This window comes from Papio anubis, chromosome 19 (assembly GCF_008728515.1).
Source record: "Papio anubis isolate 15944 chromosome 19, Panubis1.0, whole genome shotgun sequence".
In the NCBI taxonomy this organism is placed as follows: domain Eukaryota; kingdom Metazoa; phylum Chordata; class Mammalia; order Primates; family Cercopithecidae; genus Papio; species Papio anubis.
In genome coordinates, this window is record NC_044994.1 from 8033900 (window position 1) to 8053031 (window position 19132).

Here is a 19132-nt window from a genome sequence, read left to right on the forward strand (position 1 = left end):
GTGGTGGCGGATGCCTGTAGTCCCAGCTACTCGGGAGGCTGAGGCAGGAGAATGGCGTGAACCCGTGAGCCTGGGAGGAGGCGGAGCTTGCAGTGAGCCGAGATCTCGCCACTGCACTCCAGCCTGGGCGACAGAGCAAGCCAGACTCCATCTCAAAAAAAAAAAAAAAAAAAAAAAAGACTTTGAGAATTTAACTAACAGATCATCAGCTCCTAGACTGGCCAATGCCTGGACCATATAAAACAGATCCAAGTAGCAATCCAAAACCACCAAACCACAGCACACAGAAAGTGTGTAAAAACTGGTCACCAGAACATAACCCAATTGTCTATTAAAATCAAAATATCAACATTTTCCATAGGATTTAAACAAGACCCAGGGTATTATAACATAATATTTAAAATGTTCAAGATGCAATCCAAAATAATTCAGCAAAGACCCAGGAAATCTCAACTCACGTGGGAAAAAACAATCGACAAATGGCAACATTGAGATGACAATGATGTTGGAATTAAGTAAAAAAGACTTAGAGGCAACTATTATAAATTATCCAACAAGCAATTATAATACTCTTAAATCGAAAAACAGGAAGTCTTAGCAAAGAAATAGAAGATATAAAGAAAAATACAATGAAAAATGTTTAAACTGAAAAGTACAAGTGAAACAAAAAAACTCACCGGACAGGCTAAATGGCAGAATGGAGACGGCAAAAGAACAAGTCAGTGAATTGTAGAGAATCAATAGAGACTATTTCATCTGAACAACACAGAGAAAGTATTTTAAACAATGAAAAGACTTATGGTCTTATGACATAATTTTTTAAAAACTCAACGTTCCTGTCATTGGAGTCTCATAAAAGGAGAAATAATATGCTGCTGAAAAAAAATGTGAAAAAATAATAGCTGAAAGCTTCCCAAATTTAGAGAAAGATATAAATAAACCTATGCATTTAAGAAGCTCAGCAATCCCCAAACAGTGTAAGCAATGAAATCCCTACTCAGAAAACACCATAATCAAAAATGCTGAAAACTAAAGACAAAGAAAACATCTTGAAAGTATCTAGGAAAAAATAATTACATGAACAAGAATAATTTTTGTTTTAAAATAATATTGGATTTGCGGAAGAATTGTTAAGATAACACAGAGTGTTTCCAGAAACTCTTCACCCAGTTTCCTCTGATGTTAACCCAAAAGGCCACGAGGAAATCTAAATGACCAGGTTCCAGAGGGAGAAGAAACAGCAGTGTCTGGTGCCCAGAGTCGAGCAGATGCCCCACCAGTTCAGATCCATAGGAGAATGATCCTCCACATGGCCAGCTCCATCCTCATGCAGCAATGCTCCACAAGCACAAGACAAGTTTGTCCTGATGCTCCTTGCCCTGACAGATGTTCAGGACCTTCCTTTGATTCAACCCCTCCACCTAAATGGCCCAAGCTTTCCGGGCTCTCATTGTGCAGACCCCTTCCTGTAAACCACAAGGCCCTACAGGTGTTGGACACTGTTGTTCTCACAAACACATCTCACCTCCACTTTTGCAGAGCCTGGGGTACTCCAAGCTCTTTCCACCCTTTCATTCACTCTGCTCCTGTCTCTGTCTTGAAATGCTATTTCTTCCCCCTCTTTGCATATCTCTCCCTCATCTTTCAGGTCTTAAATGTATGCCTTTGGAGAAGCTTTCACTGATTTCCCAGGCAAAATTAATTCCTCCGGTTCCTCTTTTTCATCTGTGCTTTTAAACTTTCTTTAAAAGCACTTATTGCAATATGCAATTGTGTAACGATGTGATCATTTGTTGAATGTGCACATCAGTATCTCCATGACGACACGGATTGGATCTGGTTTTTGTTCATTTACTGTATCCAGTATTCTCAGAGTCACCAGGGGAGGGTGGTTATGGCATTGGGTGGGACACTTTTTCTTGCACAGATGTATTAGATTTTGCTCAGTAACAAAGCATAAAACCCAGCCTTCCAGTGGCTTATAAAACAAACATTGACTTCTCACTCATGGGTCTGTGGGTGAGCTGTCTTCTGCCTAGGCTTGGCTAAGCTCAGGTTTTGGGTTGGTTTCATTCTTAGGTCTGTTTGTCATTCAAAAGGTGAAGAGGAGGTTGTGGCCTACGCATGTTCATGTTATGCTGGACGTCACAGCAGAGGAAGAGGTGCAGAACAAAGTCTGCTCTCAAAGCCTCTACTCAGACCTGGCCCACTCTCATCTGCTGGTATCCTGCTGTTCCCAAACCAGCCAGAGGGCCCAAGGTCAACATAAGGGAGAAATCAACCTCCCCTGCCTGTGAGACATAATGTTTCCAAATGGTCCCTTACCAGGCTGCTCTGTAACCACATCACACCCTGGCACCCGGGACTGCACACCGCGGGCACTATGGCCTGGGCCTCACAATTCTTAGAAACAGGTTCCACTCAGGAGGCCATCGGTGTCCCAGGTGAGGAACGACATGCTCCAAATGTCACCCAGCACAGTTGTCGGAAAAGGAGGAAAACTTTGTCAAGGACCTTGGGTCAGTGCACTTCAGGAAAGCCCTGCCCCCACGTTGACTCCACAGTGTACTTTTACAAAGCCCCTTAGTATCAAATTCAAGGTTGTCACTTACTGTCAGCTGATGTTTATTGAAAGCCTCTTGGGTGCTGGGAGGTGCACTTTTGGGTGGCAACACAGGCATGAAACCATGCCTGAGTCAGACCGTTCCTTTGTGGTTTCCCATCCCTCCTCCTTCCTACAGAGTTGTCCCTTTAATTTAGACTCATCCCCATAACCCCTGTGAACCAGCAAGGGACAGTCAGGCAGAGCCCAGGGGACATGAACATAAAACAAATGAGAGAAGAGGATTCATTGATACAAAACCAGGATGTCAGGAACCGTCACTTGAGAAATGCATTCTAGTGCTTTAGAACTCTTGTGAATTATGTTATCGGGTTAGTTGAAACGTGGGAAGTCTTTTCCTAGCCATATGCGAAAAGATTGTCTTTACACAGTAGGCAGACCAAAAATACACGCAGAATGAGTGGGAAACCCCATATGTGGTATGGGAGAAGGGGGAGTGCCAGCAACAGATGCGCCATGACTGAGTACTGGCCATGTCCACACACTGTGCTAACTGCAGTGGCTGCTTTACCGCTTGGTGACGCAGCCCTATGGCAGAGTACTATTATTATCCCCCATAAACACACAACATACACAGGATTGAAATGCAACTTCAAGAGCTATGCAAACAAGAATAAAGCAAGCGAGTACACAGTATCATGTCTGATGAGTGAACTTTGGCGGCAGAAGACTTCGTTCTCGTCCTGTCCAGGCCACTGGAACCCACTATCTGTGGGTGCAGGTCATTTTCCATCATGGAGCTAATACCTGAGCTAAGCACTCAGCTGGGCATTATTTCACTTAATCCTTACAACTGCCTTATTAGGTGCTTTCCATAGCTCTGCTTCAGCTGAGGTTTAGAGAAGTTAAACCATTTACCCAATATTTGAACTGGATATGTCTGACTCTACAACCGGTCTCTTCCATCCTATTTCGTCCATATAAGCCATAACTTGGGTGCCTTTGTGAACATCAGAAAAGATGTGTATAAAGTCACCTTGGGGAACGTTAAACCTAAGTCGATTAATATTACAAAATCAACTGAGGCCATGTAGAACTTCCTTCAGAAAATTAATACAGCCAATCATCATATTATTTCCCAAATGTTTACTTAGGTGCCTGTTGCAAGCATTATCTTATGTCATCTTCACATAAGCCTAGGAGGAAGCTTCTGCTCTAATTTTTAGATATTAAATTTCGCGTTTCAGGGAAACGCTGTTCGCGTGTGAGGTAAAGCAACAGGAGCGACGCTAAGGCGGCGCGGCATTGCTGTCCGGCCTCCTGTATCTCGGTGAGTAGAAAACGCGGGAGCGGGAGGGACTTCCCAGCTCCCGACGCCAGGCACAGGCACAGCCGCCGCGTCAGAGGGAAGGCGACGTGGTTCAACAGCAACAGAGCCATTACTAGCGCTGCGCAGGGATGTAAGGGCAGAGCCGAGTTACCAGAGCTCTCTGAATGGAGTCCAGGGTCTCGACTGCCACAGACGGGTCGCCTTCTCCAGCCCCCGGGACTTTTCCTTGGGAGTGTCTGGGCGCAGACCTACTAGCTCCAGAGCCCTATGGGTGATCCCTTTCTGCTGGGCAATTGGGGTTGCGCTTTACACTACAAATTGAAGACGTCACTTTTTCCATTTGTTCCGCAAATGTTTATCGTGCACCGTCCACTCCCTTACAAACTCAATGTGCCGGCGGCAAGAGGCAAGACCGCAGGCCCGCGGGCGCGCCTCCCGGTGTCGGCCGGTGTGAGCGGTGGGCGAAGGTGGCCGGGGCGCCGGCTCCGAGCCGCAGCAGAGACCCGCAGCCTCAGCGCCCAGCCTGCGCGCGCCCTGGGGCAGCTCTGGCCCACGCACATGCACACGCACGGGAGCGCTGGCTCCCGCGTCCCCGGCGCCGGGCGCGGGCGGGAGCCCAAGAGTCAGGGCTGGAGGGAGCTCGAGGAGGGGCGGGTGCCCGCGAGCGGCGCTCGTGCTTAAGTTCCCTGGCTCCTTAAGCCCCGCCCTTGCCCCGCCCATTCCTTCTCCCGCGCGCGGGCTCCGCGCGCCCTAAACCGCGCGCGTGCGCGCGCGTGCGCAGGCCAGGGTCCTCCGGGGGCGGCCCCGTAGTCTACAACGAAAGCGTCGGCAAGGGCCCGGATTAACCCTTTCCCTGCTCGCCCACTTAGAGACCCGGTCGGGTTCCGTGCCTGCGCAAGCCGGCGGCGCGCCTTCCCCCCAGCCCGCACCGCGCATGCACGGGAAGGGGGGGGGCGGTGGGGGTGTTCACGGCCGGCTAGACATTCTGTGCTCGTGCAGGAGGAGGGCTGCTACCATCAGGGACGTGCACGATTTCCCCCACCCCGCCCCCTCCCCAAACTCCAAAAAAAATCCAAAACACACTGCCACCCACCGTGCCCCCGCGCCCCGAGCCCATCCCGTCCCGGCCTGCGTTTGCTAGCGAGCGCGGGGAACCCACGGCAGTGTCTGTGGCTGTGCCAGGCTGCAGGTAAGCGCGGGCCAGGGTGCGGAAGGGGCTGGGGCCGTCCGCGAGGCGGGCGCGGGGGCGGCCGGCGGCTGGCGGGGCGGCCCGGAAGACGCGCGTTCTCGCCGAGCTCTGGGGCACCAGCCAGCTCCAGGATGTGCGGCGGCCGCCAGCGGCGCGCAGTGCAACGAGGGATGGGCGTGCAGGCCGAAAGGGCTGGGCGATGGGGCCGGGGCGCCCTGGGGGTGCGCGGGCCGGCAGGCGGGCTCGGGGAGCCGGGCGGCGGCGGCCCGCGCGCTCCGCAGAACCTCGGCAGCCGAGTTCATGGCCGCCCCGCTCGCACCGCCGTGCCGCAGTGGGGTGGGGACAGCCCGAGACCTGGCGCGGGCGCGGCCCGCCAGGCGCCGCTTCACCGCCCACACCTCGGGCGCGGGGCCCCGCCACTCACCCCGCTCCTCGGCGGAGGAGGGGCTGGGACCCGGCGCACGCACTCGGTGCGCCGCGGAGCAGGTTAGCCGGCCGCGCGCCGCCCGCCCCCGGCCACTTGGGGCGGGGAGGGCCAGCGCAGGCTGGCCAGGGGAGTGCGCGGGGCGCAGGCTTTCCAAGGCTCATGGGCAGAGCAGGGCGCGGCGCGGCGCGCGGGCTGGGCCCGGCGCGCGCTTCCCCGCTCGTCGCGCCGCCAGAGCCTCACGTGCAGTGCCTTGCTCAGGAGCCGCGGTCCCAGTCTGCGCTCGGCCATGATTAATGAAGGAAGTGGCCTTTCTACCCACAGGCCAGGGCAGCTTTTGTCTGGGAAGGAGTGCACACGGCCTCATCCACTCCCCACCTCCCAGCCTCAAAGAAATTGAGAGCGAGGACTCGATACGCCTTGAGGGCTCCTTGGGTCTGCTCTTAGCTCCCTGCTTCCTCCCCACTCCGAAGTTGCAAGCTTGCAACAAGGAAGTCGTGCAGCCGCCATTGTCGGGCTGTCCGGGGCAGGGGAGGCGGCTGCAGCTGCTTATGTAAGTTTTTGGCTTTGCGGGAAGCCCGGCTCCCTGCACTGTAACGCGGCTCAGCGCGCCCGCAGTTTGGAGAGCAATTAGGAAGGGGCAGCCTTATTGTGAAGGTGGTATTGGGGCTACGTCTTTTCCTACATGTGCCTACACAGATGCTGGCAACAGCTGTCTTCCAGTTTTGACTTACCTGAACTTAGCGATTGGAACCTCTCAATGGCAAGGGGGGCGGGGCGGGGAGGAGGCCGTGATGGACACACATGGTCTCCTTAGAGAGCGGGGAGAGGGGTGGGTGGCCAAGTACACACTAGCCAAAAACAAAAAACAAAAAAAAAACACACATTGATACGTTGTCATAGCTACTCTAAGGCCACTCCTCTCCCTGGTCCCATGCACTTTTATCCCCCAAGCCCTGGGACGAGTTAGTGACTACAGTAGTAAGTGTTACAATAGTAAGGTTTTTGCATGGGGTGCCTAGTCTCTGGATGACTACAGGCCTGGGTGCTTCTAGGGAATAGTGAGGCAGAAGCACGTAGAATGATCAACTCAAAATCATCTTTTGGGAATGTTGCCTAACCTCAAACTTCAGATGAGACATCCCGCTTCTACGCTGGGCAGCTCAGTGCGTTGACTTTTCTTTAGAAGGAGCTTATGGGTTTCAAGGTGTTGGTCTCCGAGTTGGAGCCTTGTTCCACGGATTTTGTGTTAAGACTGTTACAGCCCAGTCCTTTGCTCCTACCACACCAAACACTTATCTGTGTGGTCACTGTTCAGTAGAGGAAACTTTTTGTTTTTCAGGATATGGGTCTGCAGGATGGAGTTCTTCCGGTAAGAGTTAAAACTCACAAAAAAGCTAAAATTCTTTCACCCTTGTAGGGATAGAGGTAACAACACCTGGATTTCTCAAATACAGTCTTAAAGACAAATGTGTGTACTGTTCATACATCACACAGGTGCAGAAAGAAAAAGCAGTCATTGTTCCCTCTCCTCCCATGTTACCTGTTGGGTTTATGTACTTCTGTAGCTTTATTTATAAAGGTATATACTTCTACAGGTTTATATGAGCCTAGAGAAAAATGTAGAGGGCTAACATACCCAGCGGGAAATGGGATGAGTGTAGGGGGCACGGTGCACTTGTTTTTTTCTGTATCTGTGTAGCCATCAACAACTGTACAAATATGGACATGGGCTTAGTGTGTGAGGAGAAATCTCTTAATGGTTCTCCAACCCCTCCTTCCAGTACCTAGGGCGCAGCCCCTTTATGCCCGAGTGCTACAGCCCTTACCTGTTCTAGTCCATATCTGTTCAGAACTGCACTTGATGTGCCAGCCACCTACCTGCCCAACCTGAAAATGCACAAGAGAGGGAACAAGAAAGTTTCTTTTAAAAAAATCAATTCTTGGTTTAGGATTTGGGATACCGGAAGATCCTACCTCATTCTTGTTTGTCCTTTCCTCTGTAGGTCTGGCGTGCTCCTGATCAGAGTTACTCTGATCTGAAGATTTTGGCATTTAAGGCATTAAGATACTAGCCTGAGTTGTTCATGGTAACTATAACTTTGGATATTAAATCTTGATGAAAATGACTTGGCATTTGCTTTAAAATATATCTACCAATTCTGATTGTGCATGAACACTTCTCTTTGGGGGAAAATACTTTGCCGAATAAAAGTAAAACAAAGTTTTTAAAAAGGAAACATAGAGAATGCTTTAAGATGATCAGTTTTTTAACATGATGACAGAGATCTTTCATGCTAGTTCCAAATTTTTGGTTATAAAATACTCTCAGCACTTATCAAGTATGTACATCTGGTGTTTGATGGCACTTTTATCTGGATGCCGGTAGATTGGCATCTGGAGACAACAAAACCACTTCCCAAATGTCATCTGATTCTCTTAAGGTCAGATTAAACTTTGACCTTCATTTAGAAGTGGCCCAAAAGTGCTGTGGAAAAAGTAGAACACAACACTCAATGGGATATCTTGGCAGTAGTGTTCCTCTCTAGTTCTGCGATAGTGATTTTTTCCTTCTGTCAAGGAGGTATAACACAATTCATTATTTTGCTGAATCCTCCATAGAGTAGATGGAATAAGAGTAGGTGCAACATACAGGACTAGAGGATCATTCCCTTGAACCTGTTTCTTTTTTTTTAAAGACAGTGTCTCACACTGTCGCCTAGGCTGGAGTGCAGTGGCGCGATCTCAGCTCACTGCAAGCTCCGCCTCCTGGGTTCACATGATTCTTCTGCCTCAACCTCCCGAGTAGCTGGGGTTACAGGCACACACCACCACACCTGGCTAGTTTTTTGTATTTTTAGTAGAGATGGGGTTTCACTATGTTGGCCAGGCTGGTCTTGAACTTCTGACTTCGTGATCTGCCCACCTCGGCCTCCCAAGGTGCTGGGATTACAGGCTTAAGCCACCGCGCCCAGCCTGAACCTGTTTCTTAAACCTTGAGTTTGAGTTATTTGATTGCCTCTAGTTGTCAGGAAGCACTGGTTTTGTAGCCAGATTGTCTGCGTTTAAGTCCCAGCTCTTTACTAAATAGCTATAGAATATTGGGCAGATTTCTAATTTTGTCTATAAAATGAGGATAGTGATATGTGCCTCATGAGGTTACCTGAATATTAAATTAATTAAAACATGGAAAGCACATAGAACAATGCCTGGGATATAACTAGGCAAATAGTGAATTGAAGATGAATAAGAGTAACAATATGGAGATCCTTGAGTTGGGATCAGTCTTTTCTACCCATATTCAAAGACCACTGTTAACACTGACTTTCTGAAATTGTTAGGTTCCATAGATTGACCAGGAAATGAAAATGTGACTGTATTCTCTGTATGGACAAGTACTATTTGTAATTACGAAACTCTCTCTTTTTTTGTAGGAGTTTTTCATCAGTATGTCTGAAACCATTAAATATAATGACGATGATCATAAAACTCTGTTTCTGAAAACACTAAATGAACAGCGCCTGGAAGGAGAATTTTGTGATATTGCTATTGTGGTTGAGGATGTGAAATTCAGAGCACACAGATGTGTTCTTGCTGCCTGCAGCACCTACTTTAAAAAGCTTTTCAAGAAGCTTGAGGTTGATAGTTCTTCAGTCATAGAAATAGATTTTCTTCGTTCTGATATATTTGAAGAGGTCCTGAACTACATGTACACAGCAAAGATTTCCGTGAAAAAAGAAGATGTTAACTTAATGATGTCATCGGGTCAGATTCTTGGTATCCGATTTTTGGATAAACTGTGTTCTCAGAAGCGTGATGTGTCCAGTCCCGATGAAAACAATGGTCAGTCCAAAAGTAAGTATTGCCTCAAAATAAATCGCCCCATTGGAGATGCTGCTGACACCCAGGATGATGATGTAGAGGAAATCGGGGATCAGGATGACAGTCCTTCTGATGATACAGTAGAAGGCACGCCCCCGAGTCAGGAGGACGGCAAGTCACCCACCACAACGCTCAGGGTTCAGGAAGCGATCCTGAAAGAGCTGGGGAGTGAGGAAGTGCGGAAGGTCAATTGCTACGGCCAGGAAGTAGAATCCATGGAGACCCCAGAATCAAAAGACTTGGGGTCCCAGACCCCTCAAGCCTTAACATTTAATGATGGGATGAGTGAAGTGAAAGATGAACAGACACCAGGCTGGACAACAGCCGCCAGTGACATGAAGTTTGAGTATTTGCTTTATGGTCACCATCGGGAGCAGATTGCCTGCCAGGCATGTGGGAAGACGTTTTCTGATGAAGGCAGATTGAGGAAGCATGAGAAACTCCACACAGCGGACAGGCCATTTGTTTGTGAAATGTGCACAAAAGGTTTCACCACACAGGCCCACCTGAAAGAACACCTAAAAATCCACACGGGATATAAGCCCTATAGCTGTGAGGTGTGTGGAAAATCATTTATCCGTGCCCCAGACTTAAAGAAGCATGAGAGAGTTCACAGTAATGAAAGACCGTTTGCGTGCCACATGTGTGACAAAGCCTTCAAACACAAGTCTCACCTCAAGGATCATGAAAGAAGACACAGAGGGGAAAAGCCTTTTGTGTGTGGCTCCTGCACCAAGGCATTTGCCAAGGCGTCTGATCTGAAAAGGCATGAGAACAATATGCACAGTGAAAGGAAGCAGGTTACCCCCAGTGCCATCCAGAGCGAGACAGAACAGTTGCAGGCGGCAGCGATGGCTGCAGAAGCAGAGCAGCAGCTGGAAACGATAGCCTGTAGCTAGAGGCAGTGGGACAGGGACACTTTGCCTGGGAAGTGGAGACTGAGATGATGTGGATCATAATGAGTGAATGCCAGTTACTATATTTTTGTGGAAACGTATGGAACATTGTACTCACTGGACTTCAGGCAGTGCTTGGTTAGGTATTTTTAAGACTTTCAAGGAAATGATGTTCCTCAGTTCTGACCAAACTGTTTCACTGTCTTGTCTGGTGTCTAGTATTAATGTTGCCAGTAAGCACCCTCTCCCCCTTTTTTTTTTTTATTTTAATTTGAGAACTCCTGTGTCCAGTTTAGAAGTGAGAGACTTCCATTTTTAATTCCTTTACACTCACCACCCTGGCAGGTGCCCTGCACAGAGTAATAAGTAAATTGATTTCCTAATCATCACAATTCTATGTGACTTAGGGTCAAACAAGCAGTTTTAATAACTTAATAAAAGTACTTCAGATAGACGCAGAAAATTGGTGAGTGGTTGACCAAGAACACTGCGCAAATATAAAAAAAAGTTCTGGAAATGCAGAATGGCATTAGATTTATATTTGATTTGTTCATTTTATATCACTGTTTTTCACTGTTTTTGTGGACAAATAATGGTTGCTTTGCTGAAGTGTTTCTTCCTCAATCTTGATTGCCCTGTACCTACCCCAGAAGCTATAGTCACATGTCCTAAAGGCCAAGCAAACCCACCAGGATGGTGGGGGGTCTTGGGGCCAAGCTGTTAGGTTTCTCTTATTTGGGGCAGTGCCACTCCACACCAGCTGGGATTTGTGAGTGGACCCGTGGTAAGAAGAATAGAAAAGGCTCTCAGAGATAAGGTTTTTTACATGTGTAACAATCCCAAGATTTCCTAGATTAAAATCTTAATTGATTTTGAAATTGGATTTTTATTTAGAATCAAAATTAGGACAAGAACAGATAACTTCTTCAGATACATTTGTGTAACTTTACAGAATGTCATCAAGCTTTGGGGCTCTCTGGGGCACGTGATTTATCCATAAAGGAGATGCAGTATGCTTACTTAAATTAATAAATTTAAAATCTTTTAAGTGTGTAAATAGTAGTGTTGGTCTTATGTATTTCAAGTAAAAAGTAGACAGCTGCACTTTTTTTGCACATTGCATTAAAATAACTTCCATCAGCAGCAAACATCAGACTGTTTTTAACAAATATTAAAGATTGTCAGACCAAATGTTTATGTTTTCGAAGTATATTTCATCACTGGTTACAGTTTTCAATAGAAGTTGATTGCCTCTTCATAACCATAAATGAGAATTATAAACTCTGTTCCAGTTTTGGTATACTAAATGTTCTTTTAACCATCTTTAGGAATATACTGAAATGCCAACAATAGTTTGAATTGTGTTCTGTAAAGTATTAGTCAATTATTTTACAATATGTAGAATTGTAGAAAATGTCAATTTTTCAATTCATTTTTCATTGCTAGGATTTTTTTAAAAGATATTAAAGTAATTTCACTTCATAGCTTGTTGCATTAACACCTGTAATTCTATCGTGAAAGAAATTTTATTTTTTTTAATTGGTGTATATGTTATGCCCAAGATGTTAGGATGATGATGCTACCTTTTTAAAATTTTTAATTATTGGTACAATGTTTAATTTTACTTAAAATTAATTTCTTTTCTTGAAAGTTGTTTATTCTGTTCTAAAAGTAGTCCTGTCACTGTGTTTTTATGCTATTTATAGAAGGGGAACTGATTGCCGTTCCTAGGCTGTTTTAACCAAAGCAAAGGAAAAATAATTTTAACATCTTGTTGATAGCTACTTCAGCAAACCGTATCTTGGGTCTTCATTTTTTGTATATAAAAGAAAATATACTATCATTCCTCTTTTCATTTTTTCCTAGCAACCTTCCACATACCCATATTTCTACCAAAATGTATTTTCTATGCTAGTTTCATCCTGGCTTTACAGAGTTGAAGTTAAACATGTGATATTAACCTCCATTGAAACCACATAGTCATGGTGGTAACCCCCAAAAAGAAAGGTTAGTTTTCAGCAGTCTATGTGATGCAAATATTTATTATTTAGCCTATTTTGCATGAGAAATGTATTTGTGTTATTTCTACCACCGGTACTGGGTTTGTATGTATGTTAGGGCACCTGTTTCCTTTGTATATTTTTGGTGGCATCAGAATCCTAACACGGCAGCTCTCCTGTCTGCTGGGTCCTGGTCAGTAACACTGCCTCGCTACACCTGGCTCGATTTGGTAGTCCCCTGCCTAGTGAAGCCATCGTGTTAAGAGTCCTCAAGGTTACCTCCAACACCGTAGGGAGTTAATTCTGAAATGTGGTTATTCTGAATCTGTAATGTAAGAGGAAGGTCAAGTCTAAATGTCAACGTTACTACCTTTACTTAGAAATCATTGACTTTTTTCTGTTTTTACAGAGAATGCTGCAAACTTGATGTTAGCTTTTGTGCTTAATTTGCATTGTATTGGCACTGATTGAGGAAGAGAAATTTAGGAAGTTTAAATGTAAAGTAATTTGCCGGCCATTAACTTGATCACTAATTTAGAATGGTTAGAAAGTGCAGAGGTCGCCATCAAGTGAGGTTGATACTAACAAATTCACCCTATTTTATTAGGAAAAAAAGATTGAGAGGAGGGAAAATGATGCAAATTTGTGTAGTTTCCAGCTTAAAGGGTTATTTTGTATAGTTATCTGTAAGTCATTTGGAAGGTGGGATTCGTTGTCACGTATTAATGCTATTAGTGGTTTGTTCTCAAGAGTAGCAAGCCTTATGGTGCAATTGTAGTAGAGCTGGCACATAGTAAGGATTGTGGTGTAGGATTGAGTCCTAGGTGGAGGCAGAAAGCTGTTCCAGGAAAGAGAATGGAAAGCTCTCACTTTCCTTTGAAGTCTGCCTCTGTTTTTGCGTACCCTCTTATAACTGGAGCTCTCTCCCCCTGGAAACTATTTACAATAGGGTTAATCCTGCATCTCCTTCAGGTATGTAAAGATAGCATGTTGCCTACTTAACTTGTGTTGAGCATCATATGCGAGGCACTGGGCTGGATTCTGGAGATGCAAAGGTAGAAGCAGTTTGGTCCCCAACTATCAGAGTGAGTGTGCCCCTTCCCAGTCTGGTCTTACATGTTCTTTTTGAAAATGTTTTTCCATCACCTGTTATCCATGATTCCTTAGAGGTCGCCACACTGATCTCATCTCAGAGGCCCTGGGTATAATTTATCTGGATTGTGACAGATTTTAGCAGTTGGGTGTTTTTATGATCTCTTCAAAAGATGTTCCCACTTACCAATATTCGTTTAAATCTTTTCAGTATAATGAGGAGGTGAGGTTTAGTGGAAAGACTTTACAAGACAAACTTAGATTTGGATCCTGGTTCTGCCTCTCAGTAACTGTAAATTCAGACAAGTTCTTAACTGCCTTCAGCCTCAGTTTCACCATCTCTAAAATAATAGTAAGTATTTCTGTCTCACAGCCCACTGAGGATTAATGTGATGGCCAGGAAGAAACATTAACCCCAGCATCCACACTTTTTAGGTTCACTAAACGTTCCCTGTTTCCTAAAGAGCATTCCCAATGGAGCAGACAGAAGCAAAATTGAAGTTCTCTCTTACCCTTGGCGTCTCTCAGTCCTACCATCATTGGCCCTGAGCTGTAGACCTAGACCTTATTAAGTGTTATTAACTGAAAATGTCTACAGACACTGTGTTTATCTTAGTATTTCTGTAAGCTTCGATCCGTTTGTGGCTCTTACAAAATGTATATACAAGTCTTAACAAACTTGTATATTTGTCTAAATGTTGTCTTTGGTTTTGTAATTTCCCATAATTTGTGCATTCTAAAGTTAATCATTGGAATGTAGTTGGTGTAAACACTGGCCTCTTTGGATGGCTCCCTGCTCTTCTTTGGGAACATCTGTGATGGCAGAACCAGAATGGCAGAACCAGAATTGCAGTTTTGAAAGCTGGCTTTTCAATCTCATACGTGAAATCATACATTAATATATTTTTATAGGATGCTTTTCTAAAATGGGGTGCATTTCAGGCTGCACCCAACTGTTCCCTTTCTAGTTAATTCCAAGGTGATCTGTTGCTTTCTCCCCAAAGGGGCCTAGACTACATCCATTAATTCCATCCTTTTTTCCTTTTAGTTCTGGAATAACAGTTTGCTGAGTCACTCTGCTCTTCTTTGGGGGATATTTCTACTAAACTTACACAGAAGTACTTTTTAGAGCCTAAGATTAAAGTATATCCGTCAACAAATCATTGAATGCCTTGTATGTGTCTGGCATTGGACTATGTGCTGGGAATGCAACAGTGAGCAACACCAGCACCATTCCTGCCCTCCTGGAGTTATCCAGTGTGGGATGCTTATCTTTTCAAGTTTTACAATGTTTTACAAGGATTTACAAATAACGTAATGATCACAAATAGACAAACTGCTATTAAAAAAAAAAAAAAAATCCGCCATGTTATGTATTTTAATCCAGTTCATGGAACATACTTTAGAAAGGAAGAATTTTTAATAAATTGTCATGGGTTAGTGGTGCCAATATAAACATTCTTAAATGACTTTTGGGAATGTATACTGGGAAAATATCTATTAATTATTGCCATTTCCATAGAATGATTCTCCTTTTCCCTAACTGTGATACTGGATTTCAACAAGAGGAATGGTAATATGAGGCTAAGATATATTTCTTTAAAATAATAGATGCTTGCCTCAAGAAGGATACTGATGCAAATAAAATGAGAGGAGTAAAGGATGATAACCTGGGCCCCCAGTGACTTTGGGCAAGGATGTTAATATGGTTTTAAGGGAGGAAGCACCATGAGCAAATAGAGCTATGCCCAGTAGTGGCTGAGTCCGCAGATGTTCCCTTAGTGCCCACTGACCAGTTAAAGTTGACAGTCTTGATAGGATAACAAGCAAGCTAATGGAAATCTGAAAAGACAAAATATGTCTTCTGATAGTTTTAGATCAGCTACTGCTTGTCATGTTGATAAGAGTTTTGAGAAGGCATTCTATGCTATTAAATTCACTTTGAATGGACTCATTTTCTGTGTTCAGCTGGAAGGCAGGAGCTTCCTATGGTCATTCCTTTTTTTTTTTTTTTCCTACTGACTTTGAACTTCAGTCACAGGAGAGATAGTCGAGGGGTTAGAATTTTAATAATAAAACCTAGTATACGTTGAATATTTGCCAGGTTTGGTACTATATACACAATCACTATGTTTTGTGACAAGTCTGAGGTAGGTACTCATTACCGCTAGTGAAGACACCAAGATTCAAAGAAGTTAAAAATCCTGCCCAATATCATTCTCATCAGAGCTGGGACGGGAAAGCAGGTCCATCTGCCTCCAGAGCCTGTGCCCTTAGTGACCGTGTTGTTGGCCTCAAGCCACAAAATGTGCAGCTGTGGCCCCGCACACGTCCTTACTGAGTTCAGACCGCTGTTTGGCAGATGGCACTGGGGAAGAGAGGCATTTATGCAGACAGCTGTCTACGTCTCTGTACTAAATTGGTCCTGACATTTTTATTTCTCCGAGATGTCTCCCATGCAGGGCGCTAATACTAAACCAATATTGTTTTACCTTGCTTCAGGTGTATAGGCTGCCCCTACATAATATGAAAAACTGCTGGTAGAATGTCATGGATAATTGCAATATAATACAAAGCTACCAGTTAGCCTTCTTCACATGTTCCATTATGCGGTGAGCCAAGCAAAGCCCACAAGACCAAAGGCCATCTAGTCAGGGGCCAAGGTAAGAATGGTCTTATGTAAAGGCCTATGTAGAAATGGTCTTCTGTGTTATGAGATCTCTCTACCTATACTCTCCTCACCCCCTTTCTCTCTCTGAAAGGTGTTAGAAAACTTGGATTCAGATTCTACCTCCATTGTTTTCAGGCCGTGTCACCACCTTAGGCGGGTTGCATAATCGTTCATAATTTCTGCCAAAACGCAAATGATTCACTGCCCCGTGTACACCATTCTTGTTTGTTATTCCAGAAGAGAAATTCACTTTCTGGGATAGATAAGAAATTCAGCCTTAAAATCAGATATAATTGATTTAAAATATTACTGACTTCAAATAGGATGACAGAGATGTCTAGAAGTTTGACATTTGGGAAACTGTATTACGTTTCATTCTTAGGCTGTTTACATTTAATTTAAAGTATGTGTAATGTTTTGGCTATTCTGTTTCTGTAATCTTCCAGCCAATACAAAACCGGAAATATTAACCAGATTGGAAGGCTACTGGATCAATTGGCATTAGTGTGAACGAGGTTACATTTAATAGTCTTGATACCCTGTAATAAAATGTGGGGTTGAGAAAAGAGAAATGAAAAATAGTAGGGGTAAATTAATTTTAGATGGTGTATAATTATTATTTTCCCAAACTTCTGGGAGTTACAAAGTCATAGGACTTTAAAAAAATAATACATTATATACAGAAAACAATTTTAACTTTGGTGATACAGTAGAATTGAACTGTATACTAATTAATCTCTGACATCTGCAGAGTGCTTTACAGTATACATTAAGGTAGCTTACAATATTATGAATAGGTATTACTATTCTCATTTTGAAGACTTAAAAAAAACAAGAGCTCAAACCTAGGTTCTGTGATTCTGGTGACTGAATTACAAGCAGCCTGAAATAGAATCCTAAAGTACATATAGGATCTATTTATTTCATTTATATAAAGCTTTCGGCTCTTTCTAAAATTATAATATAAAAGATTACGATTTGAAAGATTGCATTTAAAACTCCTGAGTTCCTAAATTTGTTTTTTGTTTTTTACTATATATTACTATTATTAGTTGTCTTTCAGTATCCATTGTACCCTTGTTCTAGAGCAGCTGCATTTTTAACTTGGCATTGTACTTCTGACTCTAAAATCTCAGATTAGTTTGTTTGGTTTTTTTTTTTTCCTACTGCGAAACTTTGAAAATATTTGTATTGGTCAAAAAGCCAGCGTAGTGATTTAGAGTATGGGCTCTGGATTCAGACTGCGAGGGTGTGAGTTCTAGTTCTACCACTACTTGGCTGGTCTTGGGCAAGTTATTGAGCCTTTCTGAGTTTCATTTTCTCATCTGTAAAATGTGATAATAATGTTGCAAGAATTACATGAGACAAGCTATAGAAAGTTCTTATATATGACAGATAATTGTGTTATTTTCTACCAATCAAGTCAAAGGTAATACACTTTGATTTCAGTCACTACTCACCCTTTAACTTGCTTATAAGAACTTTGAGTAACTGATTTCACCTTCATAAATCATTTTCTTGTTTTAAAGGAGGGGATTGCATTTGGTGGTCTTTAAGGTAATTTCAGGATTCAAGTCTATTCTGTAATTAGTTAGTTGGAGTAACACACTAAAAGCGCTTTTAATGTAATTACTTGAAGTTTTTCTACCATCTAACTCCAAATGAGCACTAAAGGTGATCACAAGACGTGGGTTCCTCAGTGCCTTGAAAGGTCACAGGAGAGGGATGTTCAGAGACTGGTCATCATCTCTCAAGCTTTGCCAGAGTTTAAACTGAAAGGAATGTGGATGATTCCATGCAAATTGTCACAACTCCTAGCAAAATAATTCAAATCACATTTGTTGTAATCCACAGAAAACTGGGATTTCCTGCTCCTATTTTAAGGGCCTTCTCAACTTTTGGAGATACATCCAAAAGAATTAGAAATCTTACTCTCAATAGTATTGAAAAAGAATGTAGTTATTTACTGAAGTTTTTCTGAATTAGTGTCAACAAGTAGATCACACAGCAGCACTTCTTACATTTCTTTTTATATTTCTCCCATGTCTTTTAGCAAGTTCTTCTCATCTCTTCCTTTCTATCTCAGCCAAATCTAAAAAATCATCTCACTCTCTCATGGTTTGGGAAAAACACTGACCATATTTCCTCTCCTCTCACACCACAACAATCATAAACACAAAAGACTCTCATAACCAATAGTGGGGTGGGAGGGAGCAGAAATCCCCCCCACTATTATAACCACTTCTGCAGCTCAGTGTTCTCCAATTTAATTCTGACACTACCTGGGGATAGCATCAGATTCCACAGAATGAGGGTTCAGTCCCCAAGACTGCCCTCCACCAGACGCCCGTTGCAAGTCCAGGCCTCCGGAACTTCTGGCCAAGCAACTTCAAGTTGGGCTTTCCATGAACCCCACTTTAGATTTGGAGGTAAGGTTCATTTGCTGGAGCAGCTCACAGAACTCAGGGAAACATGTTTATTGGTTTATTATAAAGGATATTTCCAAAGATACAGATGAAGAGATGTGTAGGGTGAGGTATGGGGAAAGGAGCATGCAGCTTCCATGCACTCCCTGGGTGCCATCCTCCAGGAACCCCCTTTTAGCTCTCCAGAGGCTCCCTAACCCAGTCTTGGGTTTTTGTGGACTACCATGTGGAAATGTGATTGGCCTCCAGGGTATGGGGTAAGACCCTCTCTGGAATTATGACGTCATGACCTGCAACTGGAAAGGTGGGGGAAGATTAGAGTCCTGCCTTGGGGCAAGGGAAAGAAGGACAGAAAGTCAGAGAGATTCTATTATTTCCTGAGGCCCGACACACCCAACATTATAACAAAAGACTATAACAAGGCCTGTGGGAGTTGTGAGCCAAGAACTGTGGACAAAAACCTATATCTATATCTCTCTGTAACACCACATCTACACAAATATTTTCCCAAGTATTTCCACTATTCCTTCAACCTTTTCCTCTACCATCCTTTTGCACATAAAACAGTTGTATCTGTTGTCGGAATCTGACATTTGCTCTCTATCCCTTCTTGGAATTAATGAAGGCCTGACTGCTTGCAGAGCAAGTAGGAGGGAGGC

At 44.0% G+C, this 19132-nt stretch overlaps 1 protein-coding gene across 4 annotated transcripts; it reads left to right on the forward strand.

The window, feature by feature from the left end:
- Positions 1-4704: 4704 nt before the first annotated feature.
- ZBTB14 (zinc finger and BTB domain containing 14) lies at positions 4705-11768 on the forward strand. Of its 4 annotated transcripts, none has more exons than XM_031658722.1 (4): positions 4796-5082; positions 6849-6878; positions 7513-7596; positions 8941-11768. In XM_031658722.1, the coding sequence occupies exons 3-4, from the start codon at positions 7594-7596 to the stop codon at positions 10285-10287; spliced, it is 1350 nt and encodes a 449-aa protein (XP_031514582.1). In that variant the 5' UTR covers positions 4796-5082; positions 6849-6878; positions 7513-7593; the 3' UTR covers positions 10288-11768. The 4 variants fall into 4 exon arrangements, with proteins under 4 accessions (XP_031514583.1, XP_031514582.1, XP_017807076.1 ...); XM_017951587.3 differs by lacking the exon at positions 4796-5082 and adding an exon at positions 5834-6059; XM_031658723.1 differs by lacking the exon at positions 6849-6878 and having other exon boundaries at positions 4705-5082.
- Positions 11769-19132: the final 7364 nt, after the last annotated feature.